Here is a 21302-nt window from a genome sequence, read left to right on the forward strand (position 1 = left end):
AGCGGAAATTATTCAACAAGCGGTTTTACAAGCGAGTGAAAAAAAAAATATAGAAAAGCAGGTCCTTTGTAAGAATACGATCTGCCAAGATCTAGCATTCTGAAGCACGTCAAAGACAGAAAAAATGCAGTTTTGAATATTGACACCGTTTGTATTTTTTTAAATGAGCCAAAACAATTTAAAATTGTATGCTGCTTAAGCGATGATCGGTCGAAACAGACTCGTTTTACAAGTTTCAATGGTTCCGTTCCGGTAATATATCAGAATTCGGAGTCACCAAAAATAATGTACGACATATTAAAAATCGGAAAATGCAAAAAAAAAAAAAATACATTTGGTTATGTGAAATTACTTAGCATTCATATAGGTCCAATCAGTTCTGTTGTATCGTCTATTTCGTCAACCGAACGTTACAACCCGGACCTGCTCGACGATTATTATTGCAAATGTCATTTCTTTCTCCCTGGTCATTGAATCCAGAATCAATTGGGTATAAGTACGGTATTTTTACTATTGAAATTAAATTATCACATCTAGGGCTGAATTATTAATAGGCGAAGTGATGTTAAAAAACACAAGTTGTTCATCGTCTTGCGTACGCCACAAAGGATTCCTTTTCAGCACAGATCTCCAGTTAAGAGTATGGCGTTTGGACGTGAAAATAAAGTTGGATTCACATTCAGATTACATTAACGAAATTTATAATCGCACATTCGAGTGCCGCGAGAAGCCAGATCCAATAGGATTGGTCAGAATTGGCATCCCTATTCACACGATCCGCCCGGACAACCATGGAACGACAAGATCGTGGGTTCGCGCGCATACGATTATATACGTCCGACCTGCCATGAATAATAATCGATTTCGGTAGATCGTTTATCAGAATAAAATGTTGGGAGTACTGCCGCACAACAAACAACTAAAACCTGAATTATGCGCTATTTTCAATGGCCATCGATAGAAGGCCAAACCACAGAAAGCTAGAACGAAGAAAGCAGAACCCTAGTTAGCAACTCCCTCATTGTCGTTATTATTCAAAAGTGCAATCATTTTTTTCGAAATCGTTACTTAATGTCCCCATAACTGCTAAAATTCAAATTGTGTCTACTCACAATCAATACATTAATTGAAATTACGCAAAAAAAAAATGTGTGAGATTCATTCGGCCGTCATTAGACCATGGACCCAATAACTGCTGATCGTTATCTGTCTGACTAACTGACACATTCGGAAAGAAATATTTCAATTTTTTACGTAAACAAAAAGCACATATTGTTTTACTATAGGAAACTTATTCAAGTCAATGTGTCGAAAAAGTTTGGAAATCTGATTGGGGAGGCGAGTTGTTTTTATGTCATGGTTCAACCCACATGTCATGGTTCAATCTAGTGATCTGAATATTGGCAGAAATGTCAAAGATTTACAAGGTAGATACATCCTATTAGAGTTGTCCAAGGGGGATTACACGTTCGTTATTGCAAATATTTATGCTCCAAATGCAACTACAGACCAGAAAAAGTTTTTTACTAAGCTTAGTCACGAAATTAAAGTTAACTTTCCTCACTCTAACTGCATTATTGCAGGAGATTTTAATGTCCCCCTCGACCCGATTATAGATAAATACGATAGCGGAATCGACAATAAAGGGCCTACTAGAAGAACAATTTACAGATTGATGAATGATTTGAAATTACTTGATTTGTATAGAAAATATAACCCATCAAATTATCGGTTTACTTGGAGGCTTGGAAATTCTGGTTCACGATTAGATTTCTTTTTGGTCCCCGAACGGTTACCAAACGCGGTCAAAAGTTGTAATATTATGCCAAGCATTCGTACTGACCATAGCATGATCCTCATGACCTGATTCCTGATTGTGGAAGAGGTCCGGGATTTTGGAAGTTTAAAAATAGCCTTTTAAACGATTTATGTTGCGCAAATTGATGCTCTGATCATTGAAGTATAGAGAGAGTGTAACTTTTTGAGTTACAATGCTCAACAGACATTCGAATATTTAAAATTCAAAATCAGAGAGAACACCATTATTTATAGTAAAAACAAACAAAGAAATCTGCGTAACAAAGGGAACAACTTAAATAGAAAATTACAACAACTGGAAGAGCGTATTGATGAAACCCTAGATCAAAGCATTTTGCTGCAATATGAGCAAGTGAAAAATGAACTGGAAAAGTTGGTTGCGCAACAAATACAGGGGTCTATTATTCGGTCACAGGTAAATTGGTATCAATGTGGAGAAAAAGAGCAATAAATATTTCCTAAACCTAGAAAAAATAATTATATAAAGAAGTCCATTGACAAACTCAAGGATGGGGACACTCATATGACAGACTCCAAAGAAATATTGTTACGAGAATTTATATTCCAAACGAAAGTTGGAAATTAACGAGAATAGTTATAGCTTCCTTGAAGCTGCCCATATTCCAAGCCTCAATCATGAGCAATCAAATATCTGCGAAGGAGAAATTACTAAAACGAGTTATTTGAAGCTCTTAAGAGTAGTCCTAAGAATAAAATCCCCGGCTGTGATGGAATTCCGCCCGAATTCTATTTGCGATTGTGGAAAAATATCAGTGATTGTCTTCTGGCGTGCATAAATTATGCATACAACAATGTCTCTCTCTCCGCAACACAAAGACAAGCTGTGATTACGTTATTGCCAAAGCCCGAAAAAGACCCACTTCATATACATAACTGGAGACCAATCTCACTACTAAATACAGATTATAAGCTTACAAGCCGCTGTATAGCAGCAAGACTAAAGAAAGTATTACCTATTATTATCCATGAAGATCAGTCCGCCTTTATAAAAGGCAGACGTATTACAGATAATATTCGTCTAATTTGTGACATTATTGAATGGTGCGAAGGAACTGGTAACCAAGGTGCACTATTATTTCTAGACTATACTAAAGCATTCGATTCATTAGAATGGTCATTTATGTATAAAGCCTTAGGCGGGCCTTCATTAATAAAATGGGTACAAACATTCTATACAAACATTCAAAGTTGCGTTTTGAACAAAGGTGCCAACACTGGGTGGTTTGAGGTACACAGAGGGGTCAGACAAGGATGTCCTTTGTCCACTGCTCTATTTGTTGTTTCGATAGAACTACTTTTAATTCATATTAGAAATAATGAACGAATTAGGGGTATTACATTACCATCTGGATACCAGCGAAAAATATCTGCTTATGCAGACGATACGACATTCATACTTAAAGACAGCTCATCCATTCAAATTTCTCTAAACATCTTATCTGATTTTAGTAATCAGTCAGGTTTGACTTTAAATTTAGAGAAGACAGAACTAATTCTAGTAGGCGATCAGAATGGGGGATGGGTGCTTCCACAGGGCTTATCGCCGTCTTTGGGTCCCGTTAGGATACTTGGGGTGTATGCAGGTCACGATAAATACAAAAATGAAAAAAATTATGTTTGGACAAAAATTTAAAAAATGAACGATAAACTTCAGATATGGAAATCGAGAGATTTAACCCTTCAAGGCAAAGCATTACTGGGCAAATGCTTCGGAGCCTCACAGTTAATTTACATTATGATTAGCATACCCGTACCAGTTAATGGTATTAAAGAAGCAGGCACATATATATTTAATTTTCTGTGGAAAGGAAGAAAACATCATATTAAGAACAATACCATGCTTGGCCACTTTTCTCAAGGTGGCGTTAACTGTTTAGATCTTGAACTAATGAATAAAGCATTAAAATTAATGCGGATGAACAGAATATTAGAATCACAGTCATCCTGGTCCAATTTTCCAAACCATTATTTTAATAAATAGGGAGGGCTGGCCTTGCTTATCAATTGTAATTATTCGATTGACTCGCTCTCAGTCAAGATACCTATTTTTATCGTGAAATTCTTAGTCACTGGTCAGAGTTCCAAAAATCACAAAAGATTGCCGAACCTAAGCCATGGATGCAGATAATATGGAACAATAAGTACGTACTTATTGATGGAAAATCGATATTTTACCGCAATTGGTTTGACCACGGGGTGAAGTACGTAAGTGATTTGACTGATGAGAATGGGGAGGTTTTGTCATTCAATCAGTTCCAGACTAAATTTAATATAAAGTCAGATTTTACTAAATATTATGGTTTAACGTCCGCAATCCCCACAGAATGGAAATCTGCATTAAAACGGCGTACGTCGCCAAAGGAAACGAGACCTATTTGCTAAAACTATAAGCGATATAGCAAATGTAATGACTACTACAATGTTTTAAGAAATTCAAAATTTGAGAAGGCCACTGCATTAAGCACCTTTGCTAGTAAACAATATACAGATGATGTTGACTGACAGGAAACAAATTAAACAGATACCAATCAACGAAAAAATGCGCGGATTTCAGTATAAAATTTTGCATCGAATTCTTGCGACAAATGTTTTTCCATACAAATTTAAGAAAATTGACGATGACAAATGCAAAAACTGTGACCTAAAGAAAGAGTTAGAACACTTGCTGTAGGAATGTGAAGAAAGCCAGAAATTCTGGCAAAAGTTTAAAATATTTTGGATAAATATATGTAACGAAAATATCAATATATGTAAAAAAAGAAAAGAGGTAATCTTTAATTCTGGTTGTACAAGTAACTTTCAAGCCCTGTCGAAGCACTCAATTTTACTTGGGAAATACGAATTATATATTGCGAGGTTCATTAATTCTAAACCAAACTTAAACTTATTCATTGAAAGAGTAAAACAAACCTTTAACCTAGAAAAGTCGATCGCAGAACAATATAACAAACACGAAATATTTGTTAACAAATGGGAAAATATAATGAAATACCTAGAAAAATAAAAATAATTTAATATATATATATAACATGAGCGACTTTGACCTTGTTTTTTGTGTTATACTGTTAGTTAACTATCATGTCAAACTGCAATATACGAATAATTAAAATCTGTGCATTGTATTTATTACATCACACTTTAATATACGATTAATTAAAATCTGTGCATTGTATTTATTACATCACACTTTAATATACGATTAATTAAAATCCGTGCATTGTATTTATTACATCACACTTCAATATATGAATAATTAAAATCTGTACATTGTATTTATTACATCACATTTTATTATACGATTAATTAAAATCTGTGCATTGTATTTATTACATCACACTTCAATATACGATTAATTGAAATCTTTGCATTGTATTTATTACATCACACTTCAATATACGATTAATTAAAATCTGTGCATTGTATTTATTACATCACACTTCAATATACGAATAATTAAAATCTGTGCATTGTATTTATTACATCACTCTTAATATACGATTAATTGAAATCTGTGCATTGTCTTTATTACATCATTTCAATATACGATTAACTAAAATCTGTGCATTGTATTTATTACATCACACTTTAATATACGATTAAATAAAATATGTGCATTGTATTTATTACATCATTTTAATATACGATTAATTAAAATCTGTGCATTGTATTTATTACATCACACTTTAATATACGATTAATTAAAATCTGTGCATTGTATATATTACATCACACTTTAATATACGATTAATTAAAATCTGTGCATTGTATTTATTACATCACACTTCAATATACGATTAATTAAAATATGTGCATTGTATTTATTACATCATTTTATAAAAGATTAATTAAAATCTGTGCATTGTATTTATTACATCATTTTAATATACGATTAATTAAAATATGTGCATTGTATTTATTACATCACACTTTAATATACGATTAATTAAAATATGTGTGTGACGCATTTTGTGTAATTTGATATTTATAGACGTGTGTATTATTTGTATGCCAATAGACGCTCACGAGAGGGCGTTAATAATGATCGAATTTACTGGAGCTTAAGGAGTCTTTGTTCACTATAAATGTAGGTCACAGGTCAATTTCAATTAGTCGTCTATTATCACCGAGTCTGGACACATGGCTAATCACCGACACCTTGCCACGTTGCAGTTGCTTCGTTACGAGTTCTCAAAGACAGATTGTTTCACGTCAAGCCGAATTGAAGACAATGTACAGTTTCACTATGTCATTCCACGGACGTTTGTAAGAACTGCATCCTCTCTCTCTCAGCAAGATTTACAAGAACTCGCTGCCGTCCAGCCATCACGTCGCAATTGTTCGAGCCGAAGCCAGCCGAAGATTAGGCCACGCGTTGTTTGCGTCGAAAAGATTGACTTTTGAAACTAGGTATTTTAGTGTCCATATCATTTTATGACTCCAGGCGACTGTAAATGTATTTTCCTTGCGTTGTCTAATTTTGTGTGTCTTACCACACTGTTATTGTATTAGGCTGAATTTGTGAATTTATTGTTCATTTGAATTAATGTATTTTGATACCTCGTGAGCGCACTATATTTATTTACACGAATACAATAATAGAATTTGACAATATCCTGTGTTCGTGTCGTTTCTTGTTGCGAACCCCTTGTTTGGGTTTGGGTCAACGGAAAGATTCCAGTCTGTCCGTCATCCGACTTTAGACCCAAACTCGGCCGTAACAGGAAGTGGGGGCTCGTCCGGGATCGAATAAATTATAAACGTAGTTTGCGTTTTCAAATTATTTATATATACATCCAAGTTGTAAGCGAGGTATCAAAATGGACATTACAAGTTTTATTGAAACACCTTCCCTCAATCAATTAGAAAAATTTAAGAAGACAGAGTTACTTGATTTATCTGATCAGTTGGAAGTTGATGCTAACACGTCCATGCGTAAACATGAAATTAAACGACTTGTTGTTGAGAGGTCGGTTGATAATGATAAATTACCGCAAGAATCATTGGAGATGTACGAACCTTTCGAAGAGGTTAGTCCATTAGATATTGAAACACAAAATATTTCCAACATTTTGAAAAAGTTGCTGTAAATTTAAAATGGCCGACATAAATGTGGTCTTTACTATTGCAAAGCGTTTTAAAGGGTAAAGCCCAGGAAGCATATTCTGCACTTCCGTTAAATGAATATTCGGACTATGGGAAAGTTAAAGCAGCCATATTAAAAGCATATGAGTTAGTACCAGAGGCTTATCGTCAGAAATTTAGAAATTATAACAAGTTGGGTAACCAAACATATGTTGAATTTGCACACCAGAAAGAGGTGTATTTTGATCGTTGGTGCCATTCAAAACATGTGAACAACGATTTTAATAACTTAAAGCAAATTATCCTAATAAAGGAATTTAAAAGTTGTGTGCGTGACGACATTAAAACTTATCTAGATGAGCGGCAGGTTGAGAGTTTACATGGGGCGGCCACCGTCGCTGATGACTATGCTTTGACTCACAAGTCATTTTCTCAGAGGAATAAAGGTTTTGCATCTAAGAAACCTCAGCAGAATGTTAATCTTTCGAAGACTGCCGAAAACGAACAAACTAGTACTGCCTCGGAGTCTACAGCAGGGGCATCGAAGCGAGTTGGTCAGTCCGGGGCTAGATCTAAATTTTCACGTTCGTTTAGTCCCACTTGTAATTATTGTAAGAAACTTGGACATGTTATGTCAGATTGTTATTCATTGAAAAGGAAAAGGGGTGAAGCCACACCTAATGCATTTGTTTCTTCTAAGCCAGGCCATCGTGAGTTGCCTAATAATGTATCGAGACACTTTAATAGTAAATCTGATTCTTGTGTGGTGAGAGATGAATTTAAACCCTTCGTTTCTGGGGGATTTGTGTCTGTGCCTGAGAGTATTGAACGTGTACCCATTAGAATCCTTCGTGATACTGGGGCGACTCAATCTTTATTGTTAGAGGGGGTTTTACCTCTAGATTCGAGTACGTCCACTGGGGAACAGATTATTGCACAGGGTACTGAGGGCAGTTTTATTAATGTACCTCTTCATAAAGTTAATCTCATTTCAGATTTAGTGTCCGGATCTGTTGTCGTTGGAACCAGACCTATGTTGCCGATTGACGGTATTTCTTTGTTATTAGGGAATGATTTGGCTGGTGGTAAGGTTGTTGCCGATCCTAAAGTTGTATCTAAGCCTGTCACTTTGGTAAGCACTGAACAAATTTTAAAGGATATTCCTGGTATTTTTTCTTCTTGTGCTGTGACGCGGGCAATGGCTAAAAGGGCCAGTAAAGTGAATAATAGTGTTAAACAGTCGGTGGATGACTTAATTGGTTTGTCAGAAACATTCATGGGCGACTTGCCAGAAGGCGTTAATGAGAAGCCTCCTGCCAGTGAGTGTTCCGGCAAAATTGATGCTGAAATGAAAAGTGGCGATCCCAATGAGAAAATTGATGTATCCTTGTCTAAACATAAGTTAATTAGTGAACAGAGAAGTGACCCGGAATTACTTTCCCTTTTTGACTTGGCACTTCCTGATTCTGAATTGGATAAAGTCCCTGGAGGATATTTTGTTGATGATGGTGTCCCTATGAGAAAGTGGCGTTCTCCCATAGTGTCTGCTTCTGACCATTGGTTGGTACGACACCAAATAGTTGTCCCAAAGTGTTTTAGAAACGAAATTCTTAAAATGGCACATGGACTTGCAATGGGCGGACATTTGAGAATCAATAAGACGTTTGATAAAATTGCGAAACACTTCTATTGGCCTAAAATTAAGAGCAATGTTTCAGAATTTTGTAAGACGTGTCACGCCTGTCAAGTAGTTGGGAAGCCAAATCAATCTATACCTGTTGCTCCTTTAAAGCCAATTCCGGCTTTTGATGAACCTTTTAGCCGTGTAATAATTGATTGTGTTGGTCCTTTGCCTAAAACAAAGTCTGGTAACCAGTACCTTTTAACTATTATGTGTGCAGCTACCCGGTTTCCCGAAGCCATACCGCTGCGCAGTATTACCGCTGCTAAAATTTCTAAAGCATTAATCAATTTTTTACTCTGGTTGGGTTGCCAAGAGAAATACAGTCCGATCGTGGTACGAATTATATGTCCGGTTTATTTCAGCAGGAAGTATGTCAGCTTGGGGCTAAGCAAATTAGATCCAGCGCTTACCACCCAGAGTCGCAGGGTGCTCTGGAGGGATTTCATTCCACTCTGAAAAACATGATCCGTACTTATTGTTTTGAAAATGATAAAGACTGGGATGAGGGAGTCAATCTGCTGCTTTTCGCAGTAAGAGAATCTGTCTAGGAATCACTGGGGTTCAGTCCATTTGAACTAGTCTTTGGACATACTGTTCGTGGTCCACTAAAGTTGTTAAAAGACAATTGGTTGAGTGAAGATCCTGGCAGTTTAAATTTGCTCGACTATGTTTCTAAATTCAGAAAAAGACTGAGTAGGGCTTGTGAACTGGCTCAAGCGAATTTGAAATCCGCTCAAGCTAAAATAAAGTTCCTGTATGATAAGAAAGCACAACACCGTGTATTTGATCCAGGTGAGCAAGTTTTAGTATTGTTGCCAACTATTAATAACACACGTAAAGCTAGGTATCATGGGCCGTATACAGTTGTTAAAAGGGTTAGTGACGTTGATTATGTGGTGGAAACACCAGACCGTAGAAAAACCACACAATTGTGTCATATAAATATGTTGAAACGTTATCACGCCAGAGATACTTCACAGGAAGTTTTGATTGTACATGCAAGGAAAACCGAAGTAAACTATTTTGCAGATACTTCAATTGAAGAATCAAAAACAGATTGTAAAATGAAATTAAGTAATTCAAGCATTCTAACTAATCTTGATATTAAATTGAAACACTTGTCAGATGAGAAAAAAAATGATCTCGTGCGTTTGTTACAGAAATATGTTAACCTATTTCCTGATGTTCCTAACAGAACTAATATGTTCGTTCATGATGTAGGCGTTGGCAATGCTACCCCGATCAAGCAGCATCCATATAGGGTTAATCCTGTTAAACTGGAGAAAATCCGCAAAGAGGTGCAGTACATGTTGGAGAATAACATAATTGAACCAAGTAAGAGTGACTGGGCTTCGCCTTGCCTCCTCGTCCCTAAACCTGATGGTTCAGTTCGTTTTTGTACTGACTTTCGAAAGGTAAATGCGTTAACCAAAACTGATTCATATCCTATACCTAGATTGGATGACTGTATCGATCGGATTGGCGATGCTAAGTACATAACTAAATGCGATTTATTAAAGGGCTATTGGGGCGTTCCATTGACGGAACGAGCAAAAGAAATATCTGCTTTTGTAACGCCCGATGCTTTATACCAATACACTGTATGTCCTTTGGAATGAAAAATTCCGGGGCATCGTTCCAAAGAATGATGAATATTTGTTTAGGTGATTTGAAGAATGTTGATGTTTACATTGATGATATTGTTGTATATAATGATTTGTGGGAAAAACACATCTCGAGTTTAGATATTGTGTTTGCTCATTTAAAGCAAGCCAACTTAACAGTTAATTTAGCTAAAACCGATTTTGGAAAAGCCAAAGTTGTTTATTTAGGTCATGTTGTAGGTAATGGTAATGTAACGCCCATTGAGGCTAAGATAAAGAGTATTGTTCAATATCCAATTCCAGAAAATCGGCGAAGTTTGTTGAGATTTCTTGGAATGGCTGGTTTCTACCGGAAATTTTGTAAAAATTTTGCCGACATTACTGTGCCACTTACTGCCCTACTAAAAAAAAACAAAGTATTTATGGTCGGAGGAATGTCAGCAATCTTTCAAAAAAGTTAAGTCATTATTGTGTACGGTGCCAGTCTTGAAGGCGCCGAATTTCAATGAACCATTTATATTGTCAGTAGATGCTAGTGATTTGGGTGCTGGAGCCGTACTTTTGCAACAAGACAGCGACGGTATTGAGCATCCAGTCGCATATTTTTCAAAGAAATTTGATCTATGTCAAATGAATTATTCTATGGTAGAGAAAGAAACCCTTGCTTTGGTTTTGGCTATACAGCACTTTGAAGTGTACGTCTCTACAGGTGCAAAACCCTTAACTGTTTTCACCGATCATAATCCACTGGTATTTTTAAATAGAATGAAAAACAATAGAAGATTGTTAAATTGGAGTATAATCTTGCAAGAGTGCGATCTAAATATTAAACATGTACGTGGGGTCGATAATATCTGTGCAGATGTCTAGAGCAATTTATAATTGAAATAATTGACACTATAATAATGTATATAAATGAGCAAATTAGTTTTCTTGAATATCGTAAACAAAATATAAAATTGCATAAATATAAAAATTAAAAAAAAAAAATTAGAGTAAGATATAAACAATGTTCAAGAAAATCTGATTTGAATATCAGATTTTCTTTATTTTACAGAGGGAGGTGTGACGCATTTTGTGTAATTTGATATTTATAGACGTGTGTATTATTTGTATGCCAATAGACGCTCACGAGAGGGCGTTAATAATGATCGAATTTACTGGAGCTTAAGGAGTCTTTGTCCACTATAAATGTAGGTCACAGGTCAATTTCAATTAGTCGTCTATTATCACCGAGTCTGGACACATGGCTAATCACAGACACCTTGCCACGTGGAGGCACGCAGTTTCTTCGTTACGAGTTCTCAAAGACAGATTGTTTCACGTCAAGCCGAATTGAAGACAATGTACAGTTTCACTATGTCATTCCACGGACGTTTGTAAGAACTGCATTCTCTCTCAGCAAGATTTACAAGAACTCGCTGCCGTCCAGCCATCACGTCTGTTAGGAGTTCAAAGGACCCTTACGTTCAAAAGTCTCCCCTGTATATTTTTATATCTTAATTACTCACTAATTTATGACTCTTACATTCATATTTTAGCAGAAAGTTGTTTAACTTCATATTATCAACAGATACTGTTGGCGTTTCCTTATTTTTGCGAGACTCTATTTATTATTAATAACTCTTTTTCGTCGGAAACCCCGTTCTACTTCTTCAAACGTGCGAAAAAACCCGTCGATAATTGACTACTATCCTGAGGAGTATGAAAATGGCATCATGGGAAAACTTTAAATGTGTCTACCGGAAATCAATGGCCGTTCTGTTGCTGTTGAACCGTCCCGCGAATCTTCCACATAGATTGCTATTTTACATCACTGCGACTAAAAGGTGGGTAGTTGTTGCATTCAATTTGTTAACAAATATGTACAAATACTAAATAATGGGAGGGAGGCGTTTCATGATTGTAATCGCTTCGTGGACAGTTGTCGCTGACGATAGTTCCAGTGCCAAAGACAGAGTGCTTGTTTACTAGTGCAGTGATGTGATGGTGTGAGCTGCAGTCCGGGTGCTATGAATTGGGAGGTACAATGTAATCAGCAATCATAGCTAGCACATAAATTGTTCATGTTGCTTCTAAAATATGCCCGACAAATAGCTCGTCGCAGTTTAGTCGGTCGCCACTTATCCTGATCATGGAGGTAAAAAACATCAGTGTCCTGATAGACAATCTGCATGGTGCTGTCTCCAGTGTTTTTGTAATTTTGGTAATGTGTTTTGAGAAATCTGATTTTTTTAAAATATGCCTGTGCGTCGTACAGCTCTGAACACGAAAATTAGAAGCAGACTGGCAACGCAAGCCCCATCAAGTCATTCCATGTGTGCCTCCAATTGATCGAATGTACAATGATACGCATTATTAACTTGTCGAGATAAATTGATACACTGTAATACCTCTACCCAAAGGAGGGCAAGTATGTTTGAGTTACAAACAAGTCTTATCATAATTTAAAGGTCACTGTGACCTTATTCAAAATTATTTAATTTGTACCCCATAAAAGTATATACTGAACATTACCATATGTTTTGTGTTGTTGATGTAACATTTTCTGTCTGCATTTGGTCAAGATCTAAAGAAAAATGTGTTTACTATGAATTTATTATTTTATTCTGTTTTAAAAAGAATGAGCACCTGTTTGTAACATTTTATATAATAAATTTAATTTAAGAAAAAACACAAACTGTACACACTTTATTCTTTTATCCAAGATTTTGTATGATCATATTTTTATAATTTATACCATTTTGAAGTACTGTTTTTGAGTAAACTTAAAAAACATTTTTTAGAGAAATTTAGAAACAATACAGCAAAGGAAACACATGCGTACACTACTGTACACTATTATGTAACACATATTTACAACAGCATAGTATACAAAACAGAAAATGTTGTATTTAAGTTAAACAATTCTCACATGTTGCGCATCTCCATGCCTGTCATAAAAGTGGTATCTCCCAACTGCCTGAGAAACATGTATCTAAACTCCAAAGGCGCGGCCTTTGATCTGATTGAGTTTTGTCTAAACAATCATGTACATTTCATGATCGACCTGATCGCTTTTATCGAAGGTTCTAACTGGCAAATCTGCACGTCTGTGTTTCCGTTACTGATTTATCTGCATGATTGGTTGGAACTCCATTGACAATCCCTTTTCACAATGTTTGGTCCAGCATATTGGTTACAGGTGTACGAACAGTCATATCTCTGCCATTTCTATGCCAATCGTCTCCAAACTGGGTATGATTAGTGTACTTATGGTTCTGGTTCTGACAACATATTGTGTGTGTGCTAATTTGCATACGTTTGCATATATTAATGCTTATAGACCAAATTGTGTCTGGCATTTCTATGCTGACTTTTTCCAAACTGTATTGACTGTCACGCTTATTTTTAAAACTGTTGCTCTCAATTTACAAATTCTCTCTATTCACACTAAAGCTTTTCAGTGTTTAACTTAAATTGCAAGAACAAAGAGTTCAACAATTTCTAGCAACTACATACAGATTTGTTCAGTGTAATCAACCAGATTTAAAAATAGCATACACTGCATTATAGTCACTGTAATAGCAATGTAAGGTACCCAAAGCTGTAACTGCTAGTGAATAATTCCAATTTTCCATGAACAGCTTAGGAATCAACCATCTCTGATGGTTTTCTTGTTTTATTTACATATTAAGACATTTGAACAAAGTGATTTATTGAACTTAACACACAAAATCACCATTACCTGTAAATAGCATTTTATCTATTTGGAAACTGTACATGTATAACTAACCGGATGCAACACATACATGTGCGGTCAGAAGGGATTTAAATTTTGAGCAGTCTGTCTGAAAAGGGGGATGATTTTTAGCAAAGCTGTCGACTTTGTCGAGCGGAGCTTATCATATGAGTGATTGTCAGTCTTCGTCCGTCCGTCGTCCTTGTCAATGTTTTACTTTTTCGACTTCTTCTTGAAAACTACAAGCCTGAATGCTTTGATACTTGGTGTATATGTACCTTGGGTAGATCTCTCTCAGATTTGTTCATTTTGTATTGATATCTTCAATTTTCTAATTTTGGTGAATATTTTTGTCATTTTTGGTAAAAGTGATATTTTCGGCTTCTTGTTAAAAACCACAAGTCTAATTGCTTTGATATTACATATATAGGTACTACATGTGGACCACTCTCAAATTTGTTCATTTCATGATGACACTTCAATTCTCTAATTTTGATGAATATTTTTATCATTTTTAGTAAAAGTGATATTTTCGACTTCTTGTTAAAAACAACAATCATATATGGTGAAAAATGATATTTTTGAATTCTTGTTGAAAACAAGTCTCATTGCATTGATACTATGCATATTGTTCATTTTCTAATCATATCTTCTGTTCTTTAATTGAAATGTGCATTGCTAACAGCGGAGCTATCTCAACCGAGAGGCTGCTTGTTAAAAACTTCTATCTGAAAAGGGGTTTAGTTTTCTCACTTACAAATGTATTACTACAGCTGCTAACAATATTGTATAATTTTATCTTACCACTTTGTTGTAAATTCATATTTTACCCCATTTATGCATTTTATCGTTTTTTCAGACTGCTATGTTTTTAGTCCCCGTTCGGACGAAGTCCGAAAACTGGGACTTATAATTCGGTCTGCGTCTGTGCGTCCGTCCAGAGTCATATCTCAGAATCCCATGGACCGATTCCGTTCATTCTTTGTATGTGCCCAGTGGTTTAGCGATTCGATTCAAAATGGCCGACTGGCAGCCATCTTGTTTTTTGAAAATGTTGTATTTTGGACATGCTTTGTCAGTTTTCATTCAAACTTGGTACATAGATTATACATGTTAGGATACATGTCCATGACGATTTATTTCACAATTGGATCAAAGATAGCCGACTGGCAGTCTTCTTATTTTTTGAAAATGTTGTATTTTAAACATGCTTTGTCAGTTTTCATTCAAATTTAGCACATAGATCATACATGTTAGGATACATGTCCCTGTCCGTCCGTGTGTCCGTCCGTGTGTCCCTCTGTCCAGAGTCGTATTTCAGAATCCTGTGGACTGATCCCGTTCATTCTTTGCATGTGCCTAGTACCTTATGTGGGGCATATGCACATGCCGTGGTTTCGTCATTCGATTAAAAATGGCCGACTGGCAGCCATCTTGTTTTCTGAAAATGTTGTATTTTGGACATGCTTTGTCAGTTGTCATTCAAACTTGGTACATAGATTATACATATTAGGATACATGTCCATGACGATTTATTTCGCAATTGGATCAAAGATTGTTGACTGGCAGGCATCTTGTTTTTTTTTATGCGGTATCTTGGACGTGCTCTGTCAGTTTTCATTCAAATTTGGCACATACATGTACTTTAAACATGTTAAGATGCATGTCCATGACAATTTGTTTCAAAATCTGGTCAAGAATGGCCGATTGACAAGCATCTGACTTTTTGGCCTTACTACTTCCACAATTTATGTACCATTTTCATTTGTATTTGGCATACATCATACATATCAGTGTGTTTCATAATCAGATCATAGATGGCCGAATAACGACTGTTTTTATTTTTGGCCATATTACTACTACACAGAACACGTGTTTTGATGTAAATAAACAATCTGTTGTATACGCCACTTGGAACTCAAGTTTCAAGGACACGCTCGCGACAACTCCTCCGCTTTAATATGACGAGCACAAAGAGAACTTTGAAAAATTTTACGGCGGGGACTGTGCAATTTTCAATGACTTGTTTTTAATTGTAATTTTATCATATTATTTCGTAGTCATTTTATTTTATACCCTATTTATGCATTTCTTTATTGTGTTCTCGTCATTTTTGCAGTGGATTGTTCAATTTTATGTAAAATTTTATATCTATATGCTGTGCATGAAAAACCATTTATGGATGTACTGTTTTAAATGAATAAATTACAAATTACAATTACAAATTTTGACCTCAAAACAAATCGATTTGTCCATGGTGTCAGCGATTATTTCCCCCAGCACATTTATCATCCCTATCCAACCACATCTGGTCTACTGGTAACTTCACTGTCCCTAACATGTGTTTAACCATTACACAACATAATTTTCAATACGCCACTATTAAACATCTGAACTCTGCCCCCCCCCCCAACCCTAAAAAGCATGGGCAGTAGAAGCATTTTCAAACAAGAGCTGAAGAAAATGCTTCTCAGTGAGTGATATTTATCTATGTACATAGAGCATATTCATTTTAAAAGTATGCAAATTTGAATACTCTTATTAAATAATTTTAATATCATTCATTCATTGTGATGATTGATTATACTATTTACTGGTTGATCTCATTTATTTAATTCATTACTTTTGTTTGTTTACTGTGACTTTTATGACGACTTAATTTTTTTATTTAATATTAAGCGCCATGGACTAGACTAGTCCAAATGGGCTATTTCCTTGGTCCCCACCAGTATTATACAATTTTGTCCCGTACATGGACATGTAAATATTTTGTTTGTATACTGGTGAAATATATAAATATAAATCTAGGACCAGTGATCATATTCAGACAAAACTCGGCAATCGGATAGTATGGGACAAACGAAAGGTTTTGTTACAAATCTGTGCATATTTAATCAGGAAAATGTGCATTATAATGAATTCTTCTGGTGCTAATATCTCAAAACAAAATCGCCACATACAACCCAAAACACTGAATTATATTTCTAATATCCAGATGAAATCACAGATAATTTAAGGCACTTATATAAGATCTAACTAGTTGTTGGTGTCAATCTGTGCATCATTAATTCACTTTAACTTACAACTTTTTTGTATGAATAAATTCTTGTTCCAATTGTACCTTGATAACTAATCTTAATATTTAAGTAGTAGATATGCAGTAACCGTATGTCAACAGGCTATTCTGATATCTGCATTAGGAGCATATATATTGCATGTTTTATATTATATATTTACTTCTCAAGAAAGCTGGCACAAAATAAAATGTTGTAGTATATTTCTGTACGGTTTAAATTAAGGTTCATTATACATTTCTTTTTATTCACAGGATAAATGCAGTACACCAATTAACTAAGGAGTTGTAATGAAGACCGGATTGGTGGAAATTTGTCAGATCCTGACTCTCCTAAACCTTGCATACATGCAACCTGATATTATTGTTTTGTTTTGCAAATGTGTGTTTAATATTAACTTGAATAAATGATTTTCTCAAATGATACATTTTAGGTGTTTTGTTTCCCCGTCTACTTCACGAATAGTTCAATAATTTATAAAACATGTTGTTCAAAAGTGCCCTCAATAAATGTCTACTAATATTAATTATAAATAAATGGAAGTTCAAAAGTATCCTATTTACGTTCAAAAGTATACTCGTAATATCGTAATGTTATGTATTAGAAGATTTCAATAAATGTCTACTAATATTAATTAGAAATGAATGGAAGTTCAAAAGTATCCTTTACATTCAAAAGTATACTGGTAATATCTTACAGTTAGGTAATAGAAGATTTCAATAAATGTCTACTAATATTAATTAGAAATAAATGGAAGTTCAAAAGTATCATATTTACATTCAAAAGTATACTGGTAATATCTTACAGTTATGTAATAGAAGTTTTCAATGAATGTCTAATACTAATTATAAATAAATGGAAGTTCAAAAGAATCCTATTTACATTCAAAAGTATACTCGTAATATCGTAATGTTATGTATTAGAAGATTTCAATAAATGTCTACTAATATTAATTATAAATAAATGGAAGTTCAAAAGTATCCTATTTACGTTCAAAAGTATACTCGTAATATCGTAATGTTATGTATTAGAAGATTTCAATAAATGTCTACTAATATTAATTATAAATAAATGGAAGTTCAAAAGTATCCTATTTACATTCAAAAGTATACTCGTAATATCTTACAGTTAGGTAATAGAAGATTTCAATAAATGTCTACTAATATTAATTAGAAATAAATGGAAGTTCAAAAGTATCTTATTTACATTCAAAAGTATACTCGTAATATCTTAGTTGTTTAATAGAAGATTTCAATAAATGTCTACTAATATTAATTAGAAATAAATGGAAGTTCAAAAGTATCTTATTTACGTTCAAAAGTATACTCGTAATATCGTAATGTTATGTATTAGAAGATTTCAATAAATGTCTACTAATATTAATTATAAATAAATGGAAGTTCAAAAGTAACCTATTTACATTCAAAAGTATACTGGTAATATCTTACAGTTATGTAATTTAAGATTTCAATAAATGTCTACTAATATTAGTCATAAATAAGTTTACATTGAAATTCTTATTTTTCAACGAAGTTAAAAAGCATCATTTTTTGGCGTTCTAAAACCTCGTAATATCGCAAGTTTAACAAATCTTAGAAAGGGTATTGAGACCAGAAATAAAAATCTTGTACTGAAGCTCAAAAATTACAGTTGTACCAAATATGTCAAACTCAAGATTGTTCTAGTTAGCTCATTGATATACTTAAAATAAAATATTCAGATATGTTTTTCATGCATAGTTTATCTCTAGAAAATGGGGGAAACATTTATCATTCACCATTTTTCATGAAATTAAACAATCATTAGTATTGTAATTTGCATATTCAGATAATTACCACTAGTAATATGGATGCAGACTGCATCAATGTATGTGCCTATCATATTTCGTCCAAATCTGTCGAGTTGTTGAGATAATCCATATTTAGTAATGTGCAAATGAAGCAATTTACATATGCAAATTATCTCCAAAATTAGGGGCCATAGAAATGATGTCAATGTATATCCCTACCAAATTTAGTTCAAATCTGTATGTGAGTCCTGAAATTGTTGATAGTTATAGGTGCTTCGAGTCATTACACACATTACTCTGCAATGTGGTGCAGCTCGAATATAGCTCGAATATAGCACTTAAATAAAAACACTCAACCCTTCAACACCCTTTTCGTATGAACCGAGGCCACCGTGGTATGATTGCAATTGCGAAATCTAATTGAAAATGTTAAACGAGTAATGAAATATCTCGGCTACAAGCCACAAATTGAATTGGAGCGATTGTAGTTGTAGTGCTATAAAACAAACTGGTAGCTTTCACATACTACTGTAGGCAAAACTTGCAGACCTGTGTTTTTCAATTCTCTTCCTTGTATTTTTTCTTTTTCTTCAGTTTAGAAAACCTTACGATTATGCAGGCTTCATTACATGTAAATCAATGAACAGTAGAACTTGATAAGTTGATATTTTCGCACCCCTTGTTAGAGGTAAATTATTATTTCTTTTACATATTGTTGATCAATTATTGAACGCCTTCCATTTACCACAGCTTACCCAGTCGCATGCATGCAAACGGTAATTATCAAGAGAAAGGATAAGATATTATATGAACACTTTGAAAATTACATAAATATCATTGAGATCTAATTTGAAATAACGTGTCACAGCTTAAAATTGTGTGAGGTTAAATACTCGTGTCTGCTGTGTGTGACTTTAACTTTTTGTTTCACATTGCATAAAATTGAATTCTTGAAAAGCGATTCGCAAAAACAAATTATCTCATTCGTGTAATATGTGCAAATGTAACATACATAAGTTTGTCCGTCGTATATAAACACACAACACTCCATGTATGTCTTAGATTACCTGATGGCGTGTTTGAGAGTGATTTTTGCAATCCTAACTTTGTGTCGATTTCCTGTATTATTTAGTCACGGTTGAACTCGGCTAATATGCTTCAAGTGCTGAGTGTTGACAGAAGACAAAATAATTGCATTACAATGCACTCTGTATGTTGAGGTTACAATGTCAATTTCGAACATTGATCTAGTTGGTTTTCAATGTAGTTTTAATGAGCTGAGTTACGTGCATAATGTTGTACAGTAATTAGCAGACTGATATTTGATATTGGTTACTTTAATTATATCGTACAATTACCCTCCATCGGCGTCGGATAATAAAGCTCAAGCATTTCTGTTTGCAATTTCATGTTATTCCTCGGGAAACATTTGTGTGTACAGTTTGTTGACGCAAATCATTATTGCAGCAATAGTAAGCCACCCTCCCAAGATAGAGAATAATGTTATATTACATTATACGTTTTTCGAACAATGACCTGATAGGCAAATGCCTACAGCTCCTCTGTACAGTGGCTATCTTCTGACTGAAGTTGATTGATGTTTATTTTACTATTGTTACTATAGCTAAATAATGAACATTGATTTACAATTGAATATTATTGATAATACTACACTTGAAGTAAATAAGCCTCTGCAAGTACATTACATGACTGAAAACAGTTTGCTATATATTATTGTTTTCAAGTCAAGCTCCCACTCGATGAGTGTGAACTTTGGTTATGTGATCGAAGAAAATAACAAAGTATGTATACAGTTTTTTACTCAACCCATTGTGTAGTACTTAACGTCGTTAATCGTGGTATGCGTTTGTGGGCGTTTTATTGAAAAGACTAAAACGCAAAACGGGTTTCCAAAAATGTCCAATAACACGAATTGCCGTGATGAAAAAAAACCTTCGTCTTTTCTATTTGCACACCTTCATTGAAAAATATAATAGGATTCTTTAGGTAAAATTGTACATCTAACGTGCACGTGATGTCAATACATTATAATTATGCTAATCATGCTAAAGAAAAAGGGATATAAATTAAGGTACCAAATGTGATTAAGATTAATTTACACAGAACATGTATTTTGAGCATTGCATTGTTGTTACGCCGGAAAACAGACAATTATTATAAGTTCAACTGAAATTGCTGTTGATTATTCTAATGCGAACTAACTTTTTTTATGGAATCGTGTTAGTATGATATATTTTCAAAAATGATAACTGTTTTACGTACTACATGTAGTATAAGACAGTTTTTATAGAAGAGTTTTTACAAACAAATAGATTGTGTATTATGATGTCCTGATTCTAAAGTGAGTTCATTCACATTGTGTTACCTAATAATATGTGCGACAAAATTTGTTCTGGGAAAATTTTTATATTTGCATATTATGCGTGATGCGTATTAACAGTACGTTTTTATTGAAAAATACACTCGACACGAAAAGTGATAAACAGTA

At 34.3% G+C, this 21302-nt stretch overlaps 1 protein-coding gene and 1 long non-coding RNA gene across 2 annotated transcripts; both read left to right on the top strand.

Annotated features, from left to right (window-relative positions):
* The first annotated feature begins 6656 nt into the window (after positions 1–6656).
* LOC146729796 (uncharacterized) lies at positions 6657–10224 on the top strand. The gene is made up of 3 exons (XM_085495078.1): positions 6657–6866; positions 6980–8973; positions 9288–10224. The coding sequence occupies exons 1-3, from the start codon at positions 6657–6659 to the stop codon at positions 10222–10224; spliced, it is 3141 nt and encodes a 1046-aa protein (XP_085351204.1).
* Positions 10225–11947: 1723 nt separating this feature from the next.
* Positions 11948–17429, top strand: LOC146729797 (uncharacterized). Its single transcript, XR_014928080.1, has 2 exons — positions 11948–12038; positions 17259–17429. It is a non-coding gene; the product is annotated as an uncharacterized LOC146729797 (long non-coding RNA).
* The last annotated feature ends 3873 nt before the right edge of the window (positions 17430–21302 follow it).

Source organism: Saccoglossus kowalevskii, chromosome 21 (genome assembly GCF_978046115.1).
Source record: "Saccoglossus kowalevskii chromosome 21, keSacKowa6.1, whole genome shotgun sequence".
In the NCBI taxonomy this organism is placed as follows: domain Eukaryota; kingdom Metazoa; phylum Hemichordata; class Enteropneusta; family Harrimaniidae; genus Saccoglossus; species Saccoglossus kowalevskii.

Excerpts from the sequence above, each read along its gene's own strand:
- LOC146729796 (XM_085495078.1), top strand. The coding sequence starts at position 6,657 with ATGGACATTACAAGTTTTATTGAAACACCTTCCCTCAATCAATTAGAA. Across the intron at positions 6,867-6,979 it reads TGTACGAACCTTTCGAAGAG|GGTAAAGCCCAGGAAGCATA; the intron begins GTTAGTCCATTA and ends AGCGTTTTAAAG. Across the intron at positions 8,974-9,287 it reads CCGGTTTATTTCAGCAGGAA|AAAAAGACTGAGTAGGGCTT; the intron begins GTATGTCAGCTT and ends TTCTAAATTCAG.